This window comes from Delphinus delphis, chromosome 16 (assembly GCF_949987515.2).
Source record: "Delphinus delphis chromosome 16, mDelDel1.2, whole genome shotgun sequence".
In the NCBI taxonomy this organism is placed as follows: domain Eukaryota; kingdom Metazoa; phylum Chordata; class Mammalia; order Artiodactyla; family Delphinidae; genus Delphinus; species Delphinus delphis.
This window is the reverse complement of record NC_082698.1, coordinates 81398093-81412923: the sequence shown is the minus strand read 5'-3', so window position 1 is coordinate 81412923 and position 14831 is coordinate 81398093. Positions and strand designations below refer to the sequence as shown.

Here is a 14831-nt window from a genome sequence, read left to right as displayed (position 1 = left end):
TCTTTCACAATGTTGTGTTTGTGGCTGATAAAGCCTATCTCTTTCTTTCCCTTGTCCATTACAGAATTAACTGCAAGTGTTGGTGAGAGCAGGCTTATCGCTAATACCTGCGGGGCTGGGGCAGATACACAGCACGGGGCGCAGATACTGTAGATCTAGATGTTTAAAGTTGTGAGTCAGTCTAGTGAATGGCTAAATACAGCGTTTTCTGTTGTCTTAACTTGAGGTGTAAAAGGTAGGTTTTATCATTATTCAGGTATGGTGAGGCCAGCAGATCAGGAGACCTCTGCTATGGAGAAGACAGCTCCCAAGAGAAGGGGGCACCATGTCACGGGAGGGCCACAGGGGGAAGCACCAGGGTCTGTTGGGAGGCAGAGGGAGGGGGAGATGTGGACAATAGCCTTTACTGTGGTTTCCCTGAGAAGGGATGGGCAGGGTCAGTCAGACTGGCTGGTTCGAATCATTTCAGGGCTCTGGGGCATCGGGGCTGTTCCTAGCTGTCTGGTACCTGGCCCTGGGTGATTAGGGCAGCGGGGGAGTGGCCTGGAGAGTGACAGAGGAGATAGTTGGGCATGTCTGGTTTGCATATAAGAGGCTCGCTCTCAGGTGAGTTGTTTTCTGTCTCTAGGAACTGGCCAGCCCTGGGAGGGGCAGTCCCTCCAGGGTCAGCAAGGCTCAGGTGTCAAAGCATCTTAAAATGCAGAAAATAAAAAATATGACTAATACACTTGACAAATATAATAACTCTGATGGCTAGGAGACCAGGTGGGAGTTTGGAATTCTCGGATCCCCTGAATCCCGTGCTGGAAAGCAGAGGGGAGGGAGCGTTGGCCACAGTCCCCAGCCCCCCCCCGTCTTTGCCCACCTCTGTCATCTGCCCCCATGAGCTCCTCGCATACAAGCGTGTGGACAGTCCAGCTTGCGTGTCCTAGCTCTGGCCACTCCCCTGTGGTGAGGCTCGCCTGCACTGCCCTGACCTCCCTCCTGGAAGGAGAGGCGGCCTCCTCCAGACGCTAGGCGTGTTGTGGGAACATGCAGGTGGCGCTCTTGCATGCGTCATGATACAATCTTGGATTCAAGAGTTTGGGAGGATGAGTTCCTTCAGGCAGAAGTAAGAGGCTTCATACGGGCTGTTTTCCTGTGAGATCTCATATTGCCTGGTCCTTTCTCACCTGGCACGTGTTTGTCCTGATGAAGCAGGTATGCAAAGATTCATATTTTTTCTCTGTTAATTTTTAAAACCTATTTGTTTTGTCGCCTATGCATCGTCTGAGTGTGGAAGGAGAAGACAGGCACGTGGGTTTGGCGTTTGGCCTCTGACAAAACTTGGCCTGTAAGCAAGAGGTGCCCAGCCACGTGTGGTCCCATTGTGCGGCCATGTGGGAGTGATGCACGGTCCTGGACATGGGCACCCTGTGCACGTGTGTTCGGGGTGGAATCTCAGAGCCAACTGAAAACCCACTTCTTCTGCAAAAGGCTTGAGAAAATAAGGCAATAAACAAACTGTAGGTAGAGTCTTTCCAAAGCACACGTAGAAGACTTATCAGAATAATCATTACCTTTCACTGCATCTTAGAGTTTAAAGTCACAGGTACCTGGTCTTCTTGGGGTGTCTTACTGATATGCCTGAGTCCACCTGCCCTCACGGGGAGAGGCTGGGAGGCTGGGAGCTGGACCCTGGGGCTGAGTTAGCTGTGCTCATGCCTGGGACTGAGTGACACGCACTGATTGGATGGGCACACTCCGTGCTCGGAGCCTCACGTGGAACCAGATTCCAAGTTTTCCACCTCAGGTGTAGTGCTGGCCCCTGTCTGGCCCTTATCTAGGAAAAAAAAAGCCAGTTCACTTTTGGACTTTGTCCCAGCCTGTAAGAGGTTGGGAACGTCTGTGTAGTCCATGTGTAAATGGATTTCATCTGGATTTGCACTGTTTGGGTGCCCAGCAGGTCAATACCTGCAGCAGGGATGGGCAGGATGCCGACGGTCTGTGATGCTGGTGGCCTTGTGAATGGCTTAGTGCCAAAGATGGGAGTTTGGGAATCTTCCCTCTTTATTTTATCCCTATCACACGCCCCCTCTCCTCTTCCACATGCATTGCTTTGTTTGTACTAGAGACTGAAGTATAGCCCTGTATTCACATCCTTCTCAGCTCCAGGGAGCCCAAGCGGCCCCCTCTCTCCTTTTCAGGCTGGGTTGCATTCGTGTGTCCTCCACTCTCCGGTAATTCCCTGCTTGATGACCTCAGTTACTCGGCATTCTGAGAATCTGTTCTGATTTCTGTCTCATCAGGCTGTCGACTCCTTGAGAACATACACGTGTCTTCCTCCCTGTGGCTTCCGTCAAGGCTGGCGCAGCCCTGGCCCCTGGGACCTGGTGCCTGAGGCGCTGGGCACCTTCTCTGGGCCCACGATCATGCCGGGCGCTAAGGGTTCAAAGGACATAACGTCCATGATTCCGGCAGAGAGGACAGCCGTGCCCGAAATGAGCTTGAAGGCTATAGGAAGGTGGGAAATGTGTGTAGGAGTCCGGAAAGGGAGAGAACACATGGGAAGCAGGGAGCGTCTCGGTGGGCAGAAAGGTAGAAACATGTGAGGAGGATATTCCAGGAACAGTAGGAGGGTCTGTATTGGCCCAGGTCACCCTCCTGGAGGTGGAGGGGGCCTCAGGAGCTGTCAGAACTCCCTCCCCTTTGTCCCTCCTCTGCTGACCTCTGAGTGTCACCTTCATCCTCCCGCTGTGACAGAAGCCTGGCTGCAGTGGCTGCAGCCCTCATTCTGGGCCCTGGAAAGGGAAGGGCCTCTTCACTCAGTGCAGCGTTGGAAACTCCGGGACAGGGAGCTTGACTGTTCCCATCCGTGTGCCCTCAGTAGACGGCAGACTGCTGAGAAGCAGGTGAGGGCTAGGACCTGCTAGCAGGGGGCTGGGTTGAGGATGATGGGCCCCCAGGGGGAAGGGTGTCGGGCAGGGAGCCCCTGTGCCGGAGGAGGGGGACGTGGGTGTGATTCACGTAAGCGGAGAGGTTGATGTTAAAATCTTCCCCTCTCCCTCCCCGGCGCCACCCTGCCACAACCTGCCAGGCGCAAGTTATGTCCCAAGACGGTGCAGCAGGGCATCTTCAACCTGGGATACACGGTGTTGTCGGGGATCTGACCAGCTTAACACGGGCCAGTCCTTGCCCTGGAGCACAATCTGAGTTTCCCCACCCACGGTCTGGGATCTCTCTTCCAAGGGCAATAGCTCAGACAGACCGTCAGACTAGGATGGTTTTGTGTCAAATAGAGAGATTCCAGTTTCAGGCCTTTAATGGATGTAAAGCCTCTGCTTCAGAGGCAAAAGTAAATTCTTTCCTTCTGTGAAATGTGGATTTCCTTCAGTGAAATTCATAAGGTATGTTCCCTAACAATTGGGCAGCAGTATTGCGCATTTGAAAAAACATAGACTCTGGAATAAAACCGAATGAGCCTTTATTTTTTATTTACTCCTGGAATGAACTTCCTTCAGCCTGTCTCCTTATCCTCAAAAGGGACTTAGGGAGTTACCGTGAGAATTAGAGATAATTCTCATAATAACGTACACCACTGAAAGCATCACACCGGCAGCCAGTGTGAGCTCACTCTCCTTAGCTTTAGAAGATCCAGGTCGGGGCGAGGGATAAATTGGGAGTTTGGGATTGGCCAATACACACAACTATATATAAAATAGATAATCAACAAGGACCTACCATAGAGCACAGGGAACTCTACTCAGTATTCTGTAATAACCTAAATGGGAAAAGAATCTGAGAAAGTATAACTGAAATCACTTTGCTGTGCACCTGAAACTAACACAACATCATAAATCAACCATACTCTGATATAAAATAAAAATTAAAAAAGATCAAGTGTGGATTTGGGCTTAAACTATTTTTAATACTAGTTGTTTAAGAAAATAGTGTTCTACTTTAAAAATAAAGTCCCCAATTCTATTCCTTGTCTGCCTTTTGAAAAGGACGAAGAGAAGTAAATCACGTGGGCATGTGTGAGGTGTGCGTGTCTTTGAGGGAAGGGAGGAGAGAAAATCACAGAACGTGAGTGTATAGTCTCAAACGGACACTCCCAGGCAAAACTAGTAAATAGACATTTTAAGCAACTTCCAAAATATTGTAAACGGGTCTCCAGGTCACAGCTCTTTCAAGGCTACGTGCTAGGAAGCAAGAAAGCAGACCGAAGGCCTGCCGTCAGCAGGGAAAGCTGGGAAGTCAGTGGGAGCGCGTGGCTGGCGAGGGTGTGTGAGTGAGGGGAGCTGCGGAGGGAGGCTGCGCGGAACTGACGGTGTTAGCTTTTTTCCGCCTAGCTTTCCATACCGTGTGCCCTTGGTTTTCTTTTTGTCATTGAATGGTGCTGATTTATAGGCTGTGTGCTTCAAGGGCACGGGGAGATTGCATGTAGAGGCAGGTTTGAACAGGGAAAGTGAGAATTACTGTATCAGATGATACCCAATTAACTGGTGATAAGCACAGCAGGTCAAATTGGAAGTGGGGCTATATCTGTTACGTAGAGCAAGCGCTCACTATCTAGTTAATGTTTTTAAACCTCGGGGAGCTTCCTTCCTCACTCTCCTCCCTTTCCTCCTGCCCACGATCTCTTCCCATCTAAGCAGGCATGGTTTCTACTGACATGAGTGTCCGGGCTAAGTCCCTGAGATGCACTCTGGGTTCAAGGGCGACAGGGCAGGGCTTCTCGCGGGGCAGCTGCGGCCAGACACCGTCACACAGCACAGAACGGTAGGAAGCAATAGCATAAACATCAACACAGCCAAGAATAATTGCTTTTACTTTCTTCACGGACAACTGAATCATGTTAGGATATGCTCCACTTCTGAAAAGGCTTTCCCACTCTCTGCCTTTGAAGTTACCGTAACGGGACAGCCCCACTCACCTTGCCCAGAGGAGAGAATCTGGACGAATTGTGAATCTCTACTTCCACTTCCGCGAGTCGCCGTGACAGTGGTGATGGAGGCTTAGAGCCCATGCCTTGGGACATTTGGACCTGCCCATCTCCTATAGCCCACCTCATCTTCCCTTGGTGTGGAATCATGCGCTGCAGCGAGTAATCTACGTGTAAGCTTAGGGAAAAATGATTCAGAAATTATTGGGAAGGTAGAATGATATGGCGTTAAATGTCTGATATTCTAAAACGCAAATCTTATTTTATGTGCCATTGATGTTTTGGATTACGCACGCCTCTTCCGGCTTCAGCCAGCGTGGAAAATCCCTTAAGATCTCTGCTCAGTCACTTCCGCTGGGACTCATGCTTTATCCCCTCAAGCGGGGCTGAATCTCCTTCCGCGATGCTCCCAGAGTGACCGCTGCTTTACGTTTCTAGCATCGGACCAAACTCATTGCTTTTATTAGCTACCTATTTGTGTGACTGTCACCAAACCTGGTTTTCCCCAGGCGAAGGGCAGCATCACGTTCATGTCTGAAGCCGCAGTACCGAATGCAGAGCCTAGCACGTGGTGGGCATCTCAGAAGCATTAGATAGATGTAAGAATGAGAGTCAGACACAACCCCAAAGAGACGCCTGCTCTTCGTTAGTGTTTATTAGCTCTGTAGGACCCATATCTGATCATTCTTCTTCTCTCTGCAAATCTCTTAGCAACATCAGAGAGAACTGACAACACCGCACGGAATGATGTCCTGCCGATGAGAAGTGAGTCCGTTGCTAATCTAGTGATGGTGTGTTCGTTTGGTTCCAACCCCAGCGGATATGCAGTGACAAGTCTAAAGCCTAGGAAGGATTATATCCTGTTTAATTCAGGATCTCTCTCTCGAGAGTTCTATGTAAATGACCGCTACACATAGTGATGGCAGAAGAATGCTGTGAACAACTCCATAGAGGCAAACAAAAACCTTGTAAAACCACATGAATTTGACATCTTATTATTGGGAGGAATGACCCAACCTGAATGTAAGCCTGGGAAAATTAGTAATTATTTTCTCATTGCAAACTACTTTGAAATCACCTTGGCCTATACAATATATATATAGATACACATACACGTATACGTATATGTACACACGTATATATGTGATATATGATACAAATATATTACACAGTGGTAATGTATCTTATGCTGATATGTCAGCAGATAGATGATATAAATATATTACACAATGGTAATGTATCTTATGCTGATATGTCAGCAGATATATAAATATATTACACAGTGGTAATGTATCTTATGCTGATATGTCAGCAGATAGATGATATAAATATATTACACAGTGGTAATGTATCTTATGCTGATATGTCAGCAGATATATAAATATATTACACAGTGGTAATGTATCTTATGCTGATATGTCAGCAGATATATGATATAAATATATTACACAATGGTAATGTATCTTATGCTGATATGTCAGCAGATATATGATATAAATATATTACACAATGGTAATGTATCTTATGCTGATATGTCAACAGATAGATGATATAAATATATTACACAGTGGTAATGTATCTTATGCTGATATGTCAGCAGATATATAAATATATTACACAGTGGTAATGTATCTTATGCTGATATGTCAGCAGATATATGATATAAATATATTACACAGTGGTAATGTATCTTATGCTGATATGTCAGCAGATATATGATATAAATATATTACACAGTGGTAATGTATCTTATGCTGATATGTCAGCAGATATATAAATATATTACACAGTGGTAATGTATCTTATGCTGATATGTCAGCAGATATATGATATAAATATATTACACAATGGTAATGTATCTTATGCTGATATGTCAGCAGATATATGATATAAATATATTACACAATGGTAATGTATCTTATGCTGATATGTCAACAGATAGATGATATAAATATATTACACAGTGGTAATGTATCTTATGCTGATATGTCAGCAGATATATAAATATATTACACAGTGGTAATGTATCTTATGCTGATATGTCAGCAGATATATGATATAAATATATTACACAGTGGTAATGTATCTTATGCTGATATGTCAGCAGATATATGATATAAATATATTACACAGTGGTAATGTATCTTATGCTGATATGTCAGCAGATATATGATATAAATATATTACACAGTGGTAATGTATCTTATGCTGATATGTCAGCAGATATATGATATAAATATATTACACAGTGGTAATGTATCTTATGCTGATATGTTAGCGGTATTCTTCCCCACAGTTTACATGCTATTAGGTTTCCATTTGTTGGTGGCTGCTTTGTAATGGCCAGTGCTCCTTGTAACTCTGACTTTTACAGCAGTCTTTGGCCTCTCCTGAATTTATTCTCTTTGAACACCTGCTTCATTTTGCTGGCGGCTGAAGTTTCACATGTGTTTGTTCAGTGTGCATTTCCTCACTGCTGTTATTTAAAATTGAGGTTGTGTTCTCTAACGGTGGGGGCCCTGGGACTGCCCCTCACTAGCTGTGTGAGCTATAATGATCCTCGCTGCCCCTTTGTTTTTCTAACTGCAAAATGGGGATGATAATAACTGCTTCATACGTACTATTATTGTGTGGCATTTAGAGCAGATGTTTTGAACAGTACCTGACGCGTAGGTAGTGCTCAATCAAATGTTAACTAGATTGATGTCATTAACTTGATCTCAAGTATTTCTGCATATTGGGTTTCCAGTGTGACAGTCAAGATCACTTTGGTAGCAGCAAGGGTTCAGGCTGGTATTTCCATCTTCAGTGTAAGCTTTGAGTTGTGTAGCACCTCCTGTAACAGATTCTGCCGGACTTCAAGGTCACACAATTTTGCTCCATCCCACCTACTAGGACAATCCAACTGCAAGTCCATTTTTTCCATGTTGTTGGCCTACCTGGCTCTTCGTTAGTGCCACTTTACTACTTCATCTCCTTGTGTGGTTTAATTACCCAGGTAAACAGAAGCCCTTCCATTAACTCAAGCGGAAGAATAATACTTCAGATGTTCAGACGTTTCTCAGAATTCTAAAATTTCTCCTTTGTCTTTCACGTCTTCCTTCTGGAAGATTTCACTAATGGGTGTTCATCTTGTCTAAATCTACCTTTGAAATCTGCTGCCTTATTTTCATAAAACGAGGTCAGACCTCACTTGGTACTTAGGTTATCTTAGAAAAACGTCAATAAAATGGCTAACGTTAGACAAAATTTGTGATTGATGCTAAACTGATGAGGTCCCTTCAGCTTCCATTTTCAAATTTGAGATCCTACTGTACCGATCTCATGACGCTGCCTTGTTAATTGAGGCGGGGCTGAACTTCTTTGGAATCACTTCTTCATTCAATCCGAAGGCAAGGCTGCCTGGGTGTCACTCATTCCCTGTACTATTATCATGACAAATACTGCTGTCCTTTTATTATGCAAACAAAGGAGCTCATGCAATGAAACCTAGTTAGACCTGCTTCTACTTAACATTCTCCTACCTTCCTAGTTTATCCTGAAAAGGCTATTGCTGGGTAGCTTGGTAATTTTTTTTTCTCATTAGACTCATAGGGTTACTTTTGGATCATCACTTATGATGAAGACTTACGGAAAATGTTGCTGTGCACTCCCAGGAGAAATCAATGTTAGCATCTGGCCCTACAGCGCTCTCTGGGCTCCTTGAGGCCGTATCTCTATTATACTTAAATAGTGCCTAGCGTAGTGTCTCGCATGAAGTGGGACCCAGGTTCCATTCCTGTAACGTTGATTTGTGTCTGTGCCATGCACTCCCATAAATGTTTTCGCAGTTTTGCTGTGTTTAATGATCAATCAGTTCTTGTTTAATTGGATTCATAAAACTATATGAAGTCCATTCTGATATTTTGGCCCGATTCTGGATATCAGATTCTCTTAGCATGTGGGGAGGAGGGGAAGTGTTCCTGCCTTTTCCACATCAAGATGCCCGGTGACCCCTGGTCTCCTTTTCCCTTTAGTACTCAGCTTCCCTCGGTACCATCCTTGGTTCTTGGAATCTTGCCTCACCACCACTGCCATTCCCTGGGTCCCTGCTCTAAGATGCTGGAGAAAGGAGGGAAGAGGAGGGCTGGTGGTAAGGGAAGAAAGGATGAGCTCTGTTCTCAGTCAGTGTCTCCTCTGTGGGCGTATCTCTTAGGAAGTTGCATAGCTCTTAGGAAGTTAAAAACCTAAACTCCCCATCTATGGTCTGGGTCTCTCTGGAAGGTTATGAGTCAACCCAGGAATATGTGAGCAAAGACTGGCCTGGGAGATGAGTCAGGATCCAGCGAAGGCAATCAACACAGCATCCTCTGCAGATGGCAGCCTCCGGGCCAGTGGGCAAGATGTTCCTTGTGGGTCTAGCAGGTTACTAACTGGAGCGTCAAGTGCTTAGATGACTCAAGTACTTGGTGTCCGATTTCTTAACAAAATCATTCATAGGGTGTACCTCTGGATTATTTTAAACACGAGAATATGGCTGTCTTGTCCTCAAGGGAGGTGCTGTGAATTTTTGTCCCTTGCATGAAAAGTGCTATCACAATATAATCATAGTTATATGGGATCACCAAGGGCTTCTTAAGTTACTCTCACTCCCTGCGTGATGACATCTCGTCTCCTTGCTTCAGTCGCCAGGGTCTTCTGAGTGTCCGTCTACAGTCCAGAGCTTCTCTAGACTCATATATCCAACTCTATACTTGCGAGTCCTGCTGGATGTCTAATAAACCTAAATTTATCGTATCCAAAATTGGACTCTTTTTAAAAGTTTTTCGATTGCTTTTATTTTCTCCAGCTTTATTGAGGTATAATTGACAAAGAGCGTTGTGAGATAAAGTGTACAACGTGATCGTGATGTCTGATATACATGGTGAAAGAGTTTCCCCTCATCAGGTTAATTAACACATCCATCACTTCACGTATTTATCTTTTTTTTTTTTTTTTTGGCGGGGGGGACATTAGAGTTCTACTTTCTTAGCAAATTTCAATCCAAAATTAAAGTCCTGCTTGTCTCCCCAAACGGGTTTCGCCGCCATCTTCCCTTCTCGGTTGATGGCGACTCTGTTTTTATTTCAGGGCAAAAACCTTGTGGTCATTCTCGACGTGGCTCCTTTTCACACATGCAAATGCAATCCGTCAGGAACTCCTGTTGTTTCTATTGTTTAACGTGTACCTAAAATCTGCCTCATATCGCCGCCTCTGCTGACGCCCTGGTCTCGGTCCCCATCACCTCACCTCCTCCTACAGTCTGGTCTCAACACAGCAGCCACGAGCCCGTTGCTTGCCATTCTTGTGCAGTGCTTTCCCATTTCACTCGGGACACCCCAAATCCCAAGATGGCTTTCCAGTTACTACAGCTGTAGAACTACTAACCCCCACGACTTAATGACGTACAACCGTTTATTATGTGCACACATTCTGTGAGTCAGGGGGTTCGACAGAGAGCAGCAGGGATGGCTTGTCTCCCTTCCATGATGTCCGGGTCCCTCAGACTGAAAGGCCCAAATCATCTGAAAGCTCGCTCACTCACACGTCTGCACACACACACACACACACACACACTCACTCTGCATATCTGAGCACGCCCCTAGCACGGGGTCTTACCTTGTACCTTCTTCAGGATTTTATATGTGAAGAAATTTTTATGTAGATGTTTTTCCTTTTTCTTTTCCAAAACACTTTATACTTTTAAAAAAGCAATTCCTGGTGGCGTGTGCTCCCAACACTGCCTCCCACCTGTCCCCAGCCGCGTGCTGGGCTTCTGGGTCCACAGCCCCGCCCGGGGTGTAGTGGAGGCCCAGCAGCAGCCATGGCAGGGTTGACTCTGCTGGGAGCGGCAGGGAGCCAGCCACCCTCTTCCTACCCTACCTCCCAGTAACCACTCCCTGCCCGGGGGCACCCACTCCCTGGGACTCTGGACGGAGGGACAGATGGACGGAGGGAGCTGTCCCCAGGACCCCACCTCCTCCTCTGAGGGGATGCAGGGCATGGATCTGCAGGACCTTCCCCCTGCAGCTGGCGTTTCTCTCCTGCTCTGTGAGCCTGCTTAACTGAATAAAATGTTGCGGCTAAAAAAAAAAAAAAAAAAAAAAAAAAAAATGCGGGCTGTAGGCTGAGCCCTTTGCCCCGGCAGCCGGGAGCCAGAACAGCTCCACACAGCCTCTCGTGTGGCTTGGGCTTCCCCACGGCATGGCGGCTGGGTTCCCGGGAGGAGGAGCCAGGCAGGAGCTGGATCCTAGCCTCAGAAGTTAAACAGCATCCTTCCTGCCAGCTGGGGGAACGCGCAGCTGGGGGAACAGTCCTAGCCTGTTCAGATGCAAGGGGAGAGAAATAGGTTTCCCTGTTTGATGGACAGTGGCCAAGTTCTGGAAGAGCGTATGGGGCCAGCAATATTACTGTGGCCGTGTTTGGAAATAGAGTCTGCTGCAGTGGCCTGCGTGATTGGACCTGAGCTGTTTCTCTGCCCTCATCGCTTCTCCCCAGGGAACGTTCTGCTCTGGCCACATGTTGGTGAGACACTCAGGCAGACTGCTGCCCTGGCTGGCCGGTCCGCGTCTCTGCCCTTCCCGGCGTGCTGCTTACATGCTCTCCCCGCCGTCTCCATGCTTTTACTCAATGTCACCTTCTCAACGAAGCCTGCCCTGAGCACTCTGCAGCCCCACTCTGACCCCCTTCTCTTGATGTTGTGAAACAGCATGTCTGGTTGGGATATTCTGAGTTTGCAGTACTTATTCCAGGTGAACCAGTGAGATCTCTGCTCTGAAGGACCACATCCCCGTGACTAAATCCCCATGCTGGCACACGACCTGACTCATAGTAGGAGCTGACAACACATACTTAACGGATTTATTTGGAGAAAAAACTTAGCACACCTTAACTTGTAGCTTAGTCAAGCACAGATCAATAAGAGATCAACTTCAACAGTTCCTTTCACTGTATGTATCTCTGTTTTAACTATCATCAACGAATTAACCAGAACTTTTGTTGTCATTTCCATCTAAATATTTGGTTTCTTTTCTTTTCTTTTTTTAACAAAGAGAAAAGTACTAGATTTATTCAAGTATTCTGTCAACATTTGTTGAGAAACTAGTACAGACAAATGCTATTCAAAGTACTGGAGGTACAGCATTGAGTAAGACCAACAGCATCCCAGTTCTTACGGAGCTTACCTTGTAGTGGGAATAAATAGACAATAAAAAACATATAAACAAAAAAGAAACAGGTAGTGGTAAATGTTCTGATGAAAACAAAACAGAGTGGTCTGAGAGTGTGGATTAAGAGTAGCTTAATTATTCTTGAAAATTAATTACAGTGCCTTATTAAATAACTTCATGTGACTCCAACTGAAGCAGAATAATCAGTTTAATCATAGCCTTTTAATAGTAGTCTTACTGATGCATTGATAAGGTGTGTTTTCCCCCATCGGAAAGGTCATCAGTTTGGCTTTTGTATTCTTAGAGCAGTATTTCCCAAAAGGGGATCAATGAAGTACTGTAGTTCCTGGGAATATTTGGTTTCTTGATGAGGCATTTCAAGGTACTTTTTCCAGTTTCCAATACAGCCCCTGTCCCTCACCCCACACATACATGTTGACCAAGGTGGGGTCCTGAGTGTCCCCCAGGCAGACACTCAGGGCTGAGAGCCAGGCAGCATGCTTTCCATGTACCCCAACTTTTGGGTGTTCACGAGCCCTTCAGCACAAATTACCTTTGAGAATGAAGGTTGGAATAAAAAGAATGGTAAATATCACAATGGCCGTAATACCGGTGAGGACAGAAAGGGAACAGCATCAATAGGTTACCGCCACCATCCTCCAGAGGCATCTCTGCCGGCCGCTCTTCTGGGGCTGGAAGTCACACCTCGTTCGGGATCACCTGCAGACCAAGGCACTTTCACCCCTCACAGGAGGAGGAAACAGAGGGTGTCAGAGCTTGTCCTAAAGGTACCAGATCTCTTCTACATTAGCAAAGTGCCTCTTTGACCCATTGGGCCATAAGAGTCATCTATTCCTTCAGTGTTCGGTGGTTATGAGGCACTGAGTTTACCTCTAGCGGAAGCTGATCTCACAGCTTTGGGAGCTGAGTAGTTGATGTCAGCTCACTGGCTGCATCCGCTTCCTGTTTGTTTTTCAACGGAAGGGTCTGTAATCCTCAGCTAGCATTGGTGAGGTTCTCTGGTTAAACCACAGGATGGGGTGTTCTTCTCTCTCTCACTCTTTCCCAAACTCCCAAACTCCCAAGCCTTTGGCTACCAGGTGGGAAAGGTGAGGGGCACAGAGCACAACGGGATCCACGCCAGACACCGGGTAAGCTGCCTTTGAAAACACGTAGTGAAAGGCATCATACCCTCGCTCCCCGGCTCCTCCGACTCCGGCAGTGCCTGGAGGCCTCAGACCCCTTCCAACGCATCCCTCCAGGCAAGCCGTCCAATGGATTCGAGTGTTTTCCAAACATGGGATGTTATCATTACTAGCGGCTCAACTGTGATCCTTCGGGTTTGGGCTTTTAGTTGAGCAGTTCTGGGTTTTGTTCCATCTCTGACTCCAGTTGCATCAATTTTGGATTTTTGTTTTGCAGAAACCAGTGTGAAGGTGAATACTATGAAGTACATGGAAATGCTTGAGGATAAACTGCACAGGTAGGGATGGTAACTTCTTCATTACAGACTCCATGGCACGTCTGGATTCTTTATTATATCAGAATTTGGTGAAAGCAAAGAAAAAGGCTAGCCAATTTCTACAATAAATTAACAAAGAAAAACACAAAAAAGGAGTCCTCTGAATCCTGTTACAGAAGAAGCAGGTGCCGTACAGACATCTCCCAGAGCTTTTCTCTTTTTATAAAAAGTAAGTAGATTAAGATGTTGAAAAGCGTCTGGGGAGATCACAAGATTGTTTTCATGTTTCCTAAGAGGAAGAAGAATCTTCCTTGGTATGTTAAATTCAGAATTCATGCCTTGGTCTGTCTTTCTCTTCTTTGAAATGTCTGAAGTGGATGTCATGGGTTTTGACCCAGCTTATCTACGTTTTAGAACAATATAAGAATGCACATCTTAGATTCTGTTTTGAATCCTGAATCAAAACAAGGGTGAAAAATCCTTGTGCCTTTTTTTTTAAACCCGATTAGGAATTCAGGTTTGAGAAACATTAGGGCTGCTGCATCGTGTCAAGGTGTTTCTGGTTTTTGTGGACGGGTACTCGTGAAAATAAATCCCAGCCACCAGGATCTGTTCCTAATTAAGGAAAGTAGGAAAATGTACTATGTGCGTTGCTCCCTGGGACGCGTTTAGCTCTATGGAAAACGTTTTGCTACTGCTTTGGAAATTGTTAAATAACTCTTTAAACAGGCTATGCCTTAAACCTTTGTCTGCCAGGGTAACGCCATCGGCTAAAATACCGCTTCTCCCTTAAGAGATATTAAGGGGAGCTGCCTAGCTGAGCTCTGCTCTACAGAGCAGGTGAGGTGCTGCAGGGTTGATTCTAATGCTTGGAAAGCAAGTTCTTCCAACCACTGACTGGTATTGCCCTGAGCCCTGTGCCCTAGATGTGGGGAGGAACCTCAACGAAGGTGGCCTGGAGCAGGTGTGGGGTGAGAGGGCTTGCAGGTAAGAGGCATCCTCTAAGGAAATGTCTCTCCTCCTTAGAAAGTAGGGCGCTCAGCTGGGTCAGGGGCACTGCCCGGAGGCTGGTGTCCTCCTCTACCGCGTGTTCTGCTGGGGCAGGTTTCTGCACATCCCTCTTGATCTGAACTCTGCTTACCGTGTTTTAGCCGTAAGCATCCCACACGCCCTGCGTTCTGTTAGGTGAGTGGGTGGCAGGTTGGAGCTGTGAGACGTGGGTATAGGTAGAGAAGTTCCCCTTTAAATAGCAGCTCTA

The 14831-nt window shown here is 46.2% G+C and overlaps 1 protein-coding gene across 1 annotated transcript in view; it reads left to right on the top strand.

Moving 5' to 3' along the window:
- The window catches only part of DISC1 (DISC1 scaffold protein), a 337105-nt gene that overhangs the window by 265256 nt on the left and 57018 nt on the right, over positions 1-14831 (top strand). Inside the window, 1 exon segment of the mRNA XM_060033786.1 lies at positions 13534-13594. Coding sequence (XP_059889769.1) covers positions 13534-13594 — 61 coding nt within the window.